This window comes from Nematolebias whitei, chromosome 11 (genome assembly GCF_014905685.2).
Source record: "Nematolebias whitei isolate Nwh7 chromosome 11, NemWhi1, whole genome shotgun sequence".
Lineage (NCBI taxonomy): Eukaryota > Metazoa > Chordata > Actinopteri > Cyprinodontiformes > Rivulidae > Nematolebias > Nematolebias whitei.
In genome coordinates this window covers 4,953,584-4,960,536 of record NC_056508.1, presented here as the reverse complement: position 1 = coordinate 4,960,536, position 6,953 = coordinate 4,953,584, and the positions used below count along the sequence as shown (strand labels likewise).

The window sequence follows — 6,953 nt, the reverse complement described above, 5'->3', positions numbered from 1 at the left end:
ACGATAGAGCAAGTCTGCGATAAACAAACTGCGAAGTAGCGAGGGACTACTGTATAGATTTTTTAGATATTTAATATATGTATATATATTTTAAAGATTTTAGCTCATGTAGTTGTGTCAAAGAATGGTTCCAAGTATAATCAAACCAAAACCTGAACTGAACCTAGAAGTGAACCTTGCAGATATTCATGATAAACTCCAAACATTTAAACCCGACTGCCTCCTGGCAACTTTCTCTCCTCAGAGTGAAGCATTTTATTTTTGATTTGCCATCTATAAATCTATTGGACGCATCATTATAAAAACAGGAGAAACGTTACTTTAAAAAGTAAGACTGGGTTTTTAAACTGAACCGTCTGTGAGAACAACCTTTAATGAAGACGTTAAATAAAATCAACATTGTAATTGTTTACCTGGTCATTTATGATGGCGTCCACATCTCTTTCTGAAAGTTCCTGTCCTGAGGTGTCCAGGTCCACCTGGTCGGGATCTTCTCCTGTTAGGATGTCCATAGGTGCTTCAGCAATAGCTCTGATGGTCTGGTCCTCCAGGGCGAGGGCCGTATCAAACTGCAGCGGGGACGGAGGACCCTGCATACCGTCCCCTTCAACATCAAGATCCTTTGTAAACAGAGAAATTAGTCAGAAGACTTAAATAATAATCTGAGATTTGTTTCCATTTGCATTCTTACACAAATTACTTTGGATAGCAGTAGTTCAAGATGATTTCAGATCAGGATTCTGATTTTTGGGAGCCGGTTATTACAGATATTTAAAAACTGACCACAAGCTGTTAAAAAGTAATAGTTTTGGAAACTTCTAAAATGTTAGAAATAAATGATAGAAGATTTTGGTTAATTGGCAAAGTCATGTTGATACAAAACTTTTATTTGTATCTGAAACCATTTTCTCCAACACTGGAAGTAGGAATGAATAGTGATTTCTGAATATCAAGTCTGAACAGACAGGTCATTTGAATAAATCATACGACTGACACTTTTTTCTTTTAAATTCACCTGCAGCTGGAAGTCACACTGTCCTTTTGCAGGTAGTGTGCTTTTTACACCTGGACTTTAGTGACAGAATGTGCACATCCCCTTCACGTTTGTTCACTGAATATACAAACCACAGCCTGCAGGACGGCAGCAGCACATGTCTCTGCGCCTGAAGCCTGTTTCAACAGCTGCAGGACTTTGAGTAAACTTTAATTCACTGCAACTTTCATCCATGTGCTCATTTTTGGGACCAAAAACATGAAACTGGCAACGGTCCTAAATCTTAATGCGACAACTGAGATTAAGACACTTGATCTGCTTCTAATCAGTTTATGCCATATTATTTAGTATTTAGTCAAAAAACAAAAACAAGTTATTTGTTGCCTGATGCAGCAGGGCATTTCCTTGATTCCAAACAAGAGTACTGAGCGCTGTAGGCTGCTGGTAATACACTGACTTGGCAAAAATAGTATTAAATACATCTTAAAAATGGATTTTAAAAAGGCAAAGCTATCTTTTCAAGTTTAATACAACGTTGGTTATGTTTTATTTATACTTTCATTATTTTAAAGAGAGCAAAAGTTCCAAATAATTAGCTAGAATTATTAACTTTTAGCTTGACCATGAGTGGCCAAACCAAAATTAAGATATGTTTTAATTCTATTATAATTGCACACTGGCAAACAGAAATGCAAGATTTTCCCACAATTTTTAAAAGTACCATCACTGAGCAGATTTTTGTACTAGCAATCACTGGTTTTACACTGAATCTTACTTAATAAAACCTTAAAGTTGTCCGTTTGTATCGTCTGTAAGGTGTTTAATTCTGCTTCTCCATATAGAAACCTACTGGCATTCAGAGCTGAAGGTCCTGTCTCTCTGTAGTGTGCACCATACAAATTGTCTGGGTGCTGCACTTGTTTAGCCTTTTGCCAGATGTTACTATAAATATTGACTTCTGACATTTTAAAACCGATTCAGAATTGTTCGTGTCCACATGAAAACACACTGACAAACAGATTAAACCCCACTGCACCAGTACGCGGTACCTTCTCATCCGTTCCTTTCTAAATGGTTGTGTTGTATTTGTTTCTTCTTTCTGAAAGGAAACCAAAAGCCTCTTTGCCACTGATAGGTGAGACTCCACTCGTCTCTCATCAGTTCTTCTCAGGTGTAGCAGTTGCCACTGTGACCGTTTCCCTGCTCTGGGCGGGATCGTCAATGTAAAGTGGTATCATGACTGGTCTTTTTGTGTTCAAGCTACTCCACCCGTTGTGGCCCTTCACCGCCCTATAATGCAACTTTAATTTCTTTAGCTTATACCGGCACTGCTCATAAGTCCAGGTGTAGCCACGCTGCACCATCATCTCTGATATCTCTCTGGAAATGTGCTCATTTCTTGTGGCACCCTCCGTCAACACGACGAGGTTCAGATGTACGGTAGTTTACAGTTTTCCTGGGCGGGTCTTCCAGTGACGTAGCTCTACTGGTCCATCAACAGCTGCTGCCTACTTAGGTCAAAATCATCACCTTGGTGCAGCCCGCTTGGAACCACGAACAAGGTGGTCCCATAAACTGGGCTGAGTGGGGGTGGGTACTGGCAGTGGGCAGATCCTTAACTGGTGCAGGGCAGAACCATTGAGAGCTAGTTGACAGATTTTTTCATAGTAAAGTATTGGTCAGTGGAAGTTCTAAATGAGTGGAGCAAGCAACGCAACATAGTGAATACTTGTGGGTGCAATGCTGTTTGAACGTACATCACTGAACTCTAGGGGCAGGCTCTCTGTGGGCTGCAGCTCTGCTGCGCTCAGGTACATGTCCTTGCTTGTAGGTGTGAACTGCTCCTGTGGGGGAGGTTCCTGCTCTGGCTTGTACAGGAGCGGAGGCAGGGTGAGATGGAGCGGGCAGCGAGGATCATCAGACTGACCCATGTGGACAACACGATCACATGGGACATCTTTAAGCCCTGGACAAACTTTAAAAAGCACCTGACTGCTGTCCTGGTAGATGTCTAAACAGGTCGTGAAGGAGAAATAAGTAGAAACAAATTTTACAGAAGAACAGAAAACACTTTACGTTGTTGAATGCTCCCGATGGGACAGTTCTGCCATGTGGCCGTGTAGAAGAGCCCCTGATGAAGCTGCTTCTGGTTTGTTCATAATTACAAAAGAGCTGGTGGTGTACCTCGACGATGTGTGCTTACATAATGAAGATGTGTGGAACATGGACCACTGGAGGTGCAGTGATGTTGAAGCTATGCTGCCAAATTACTATGAATAAAATGTGTTGGATTTCTTCTGCTCTAAATCCCTCTGCCAGATGGTCCCACAGACTCTCGAGGTTATGGTTGACCTTTGACCACAATGCTGATTTACCCGTTAACGCATCTAACTATGTTGGCTCTGTGACTAGCTCAATGGTGGATCAGACACCCAACATCAAGTGGCAGTAAGTTGACTTCAGCCTGCCACCGTCAGCATGGACCTGAATAAATGACAGAGATGGGTAGAAAGTGTTTTGTGAAAGGGGCTACTATGATAAATAGAAGCTTTAAGCTGTTTTACAAGTACACCACTATTAGCAAGATTACTGTGGCTACAGACAAACCAGCCAATAGGGAGCACCAGCCAGTGTGTCTGGTGCTGGTCCAAAGCCCGGGTAAATTAACATTTATTTAACCAGACAAATCCCACTGAGATCACAGATCTCTTTTGCAAGGGAGGTCTGGACCTGAGGACAGCCTAACATGCATGGTGAGGGTTGTGTGAGGAAGCACATCTGACGTAAAACTCTTTGCCAAAACTAACATACAAGTTCATCTAAGCGACACCATACCGGATCGGTCATGGCCCGGGTTAACAACGACCGCCACCGATGCAGTTGACACACAGGGTGCTGGCAGAAATAGTGCTACTGTTAGTCAAAGACCATGAGGAGGGAAACATGTCAGGAGACAGGGGGAGAAGAGGAAAGTCAAGAATGTAGGACTGAGGGTGGCAACTCTAAATGTGGGAACAATGACAGGTAGAGAGCTGGCTGACATGATGCTGAGAAGGAAGGTAGATGTTGTGTGTCCACGAGACCAAGTGAAAGGGAAGCAAGGCTTGTAGCATTGGAGCAGGGTTCAAACAGTTTTACCCTGGTGTGGATAGAAAGATAAATGGAGTAGGGGTGGTCCTGAAGGAGGAGTTGGCAAAAAATGTAGTAGAGGTGAAAAGAGTGTCAGCTAGGGTGATGTGTCTGAAGGTAGAAGTAGAAGGTCTGATGCTAAATGTTGTCAGTGGTTATGCTCCACAGGTTGGATGTAACGTAGAGAGAAAGTTTGGAGGGACCTGGACAAGTTCAGAGAAGAACTGTTGAAGGCTCTGGGTGGCCTCCAGATGACTGGACTACTACAGCAACAGTAATTAGAGAGACAGGTAGGAAGGTACTTGGTGTGTCATCTGGACAGAGAATAGATGATAAGGAAACCTGGTGGTGGAATAGTGAAGTGCAGGACACTGTTCAAAGAAAGAGGTTAGCCAAGAAGAAATATGAAAGTGAGAGGACTGAAGAGAGGAGACAGGAATATAAGGAGATGCAATGTAGAGCAAAGAGGGAGGTAGCTAAGGCAAAGCAGAGGGCGTACGATGAGTTGCTGTTGTGAGGTTTTTGACTCAAATAATGGCATATTTGAGGTGCAGATGTACAGAGTTATAACAACCTCAGGGGAATTAAATTGATGAGTCACACAATGAAGCTCTAGGAGAGAGATGTGCAAGCTACAAGGTGACTATCTGTGAGCAGCAGTATGGTTTCATGCTAAGAACGAGCACCACAGATGTCATCTTTGTCAGCAAACGTCAAAGGAAAAGTTTACAAGACAGTGGTGAGACCAGCTATGTTGTATGGTCTGGAGACAGAGACATGGACAAAAAGACAGGAGACAGAACTGGAAGTGGCAGAAATGATGTTCAGGTTGTCCTTAGGAGTGACAAGGATGGAGAAGATCAGGAATGAGATCATCAGAGGAACAGCACAGGTTGAACAACTGGGAGATAAAGTTAAGAGAGGACACACTGAGATGGTTTGGACATGTCCAGAGGAGGGACAGTGGGTATATTGGTAGAAGGATGTTAGAAATGCAGCTGTAGGAAAAAGACAAAGAGGAGATATCTGGATGCAGTTAGAGAGGACATGGAGGTAGTTGGAGTGAGGACAGTGTGAGATGGAGGAGGATGACTCGCTGTGGCGACCCCTGAAGAGGGAAGAGCTGAAAGAGGAAGTGTGGTTGCAGGTACAAAACCTTAGTTCATTATTTTGTTGAACCTTTAATTATAAAACGTACAGTGCCTTTTACAATTACTCACCTTACAGGTCCTTCTCAAAAAATTAGCATATTGTGATAAAGGTCATTATTTTCCATAATGTAATGATAAAAATGAAACTTTCATATATTTCAGATTCATTGCACACCAACTGAAATATTTCAGGTCTTTAATTGTTTTAATACTGATGATTATGGCATACAGCTCATGAAAACCCAAAATGCCTGTCCCAAAAAATTAGCATATCATGAAAAGGTTCTCTAAACAAGCTATTAACCTAACCATCTGAATCAACGACGTAACTCTAAACACCTGCAAAAGATTCCTGAGGCTTTTAAAAACTCCCAGCCTTGTTCATTACTCAAAACCACAATCATGGGTAAGACTGCCGACCTGACTGCTGTCCAGAAGGCCATCATTGACACCCTCAAGCAAGAGGGTAAGACACAGAAAGAAATTGCTGAAGGAATAGGCTGTTCCCAGAGTGCTGTATCAAGGCACCTCAGTGGGAAATCTGTGGGAAAAGTGTGTCAGAAAACGCTGCACAACGAGAAGAGGTGACCGGACCCTGAGGAGGATTGTGGAGAAGGGCCGATTCCAGACCTTGGGGGACCTGCGGAAGCAGTGGACTGAGTCTGGAGTAGAAACATCCAGAGCCACCGTGCACAGGCGTGTGCGGGAAATGGGCTACAGGTGCCGCATTCCCCAGGTCAAGCCACTTTTGAACCAGAAACAGCGGCAGAAGCGCCTGACCTGGGCTACAGAGAAGCAGCACTGGACTGTTGCTCAGTGGACAAAGTACTTTTTTCAGATGAAAGCAAATTTTGCGTGTCATTCAGAAATCAAGGTGCCAGAGTCTGGAGGAAGACTGGGGAGAAGGAAATGCCAAAATGCCAGAAGTCCAGTGTGAAGCACCCACAGTCAGTGATGGTCTGGGGTGCCATGTCAGCTGCTGGTGTTGGTCCACTGTGTTTTATCAAGGGCAGGGTCAATGCAGCTAGCTATCAGGAGATTTTGGAGCACTTCATGCTTCCATCTGCTGAAAAGCTTTATGGAGATGAAGATTTCATTTTTCAGCACGACCTGGCACCTGCTCACAGTGCCAAAACCACTGGTAACTGGTTTACTGACCATGGTATTACTGTGCTCAATTGGCCTGCCAACTCTCCTGACCTGAACCCCATAGAGAACCTGTGGGATATTGTGAAGAGAAAGTTGAGAGACGCAAGACCCAACACTCTGGATGAGCTTAAGGCCGCTATCGAAGCATCCTGGGCCTCCATAACACCTCAGCAGTGCCACAGGCTGATTGCCTCCATGCCACGCTGCATTGAAGCAGTCATTCATGCAAAAGGATTCCCGACCAAGTATTGAGTGCATAACTGAACATGATTATTTGAAGGTTGGAGTTTTTTGTATTAAAAACACTTGTCTTTCATTGGTGGGATGAAATATGCTAATTTTTTGGGACAGGCATTTTGGGTTTTCATGAGCTGTATGCCATAATCATCAGTATTAAAACAATTAAAGACCTGAAATATTTCAGTTGGTGTGCAATGAATCTGAAATATATGAAAGTTTCATTTTTATCATTACATTATGGAAAATAATGACCTTTATCACAATATGCTAATTTTTTGAGAAGGACCTGT

At 43.0% G+C, this 6,953-nt stretch overlaps 1 protein-coding gene across 1 annotated transcript; it reads right to left on the bottom strand.

Annotated features, from left to right (window-relative positions):
• Positions 1 to 413: 413 nt before the first annotated feature.
• LOC119417436 (KAT8 regulatory NSL complex subunit 2) lies at positions 414 to 3,005 on the bottom strand (the record flags this gene model as incomplete). The annotated part of the gene is given in 2 exon segments (XM_037684643.1): positions 414 to 620; positions 2,752 to 3,005. Coding segments are annotated over 2 exon segments (461 nt in total), but the record flags the coding sequence as incomplete, so codon positions are not given.
• Positions 3,006 to 6,953: the final 3,948 nt, after the last annotated feature.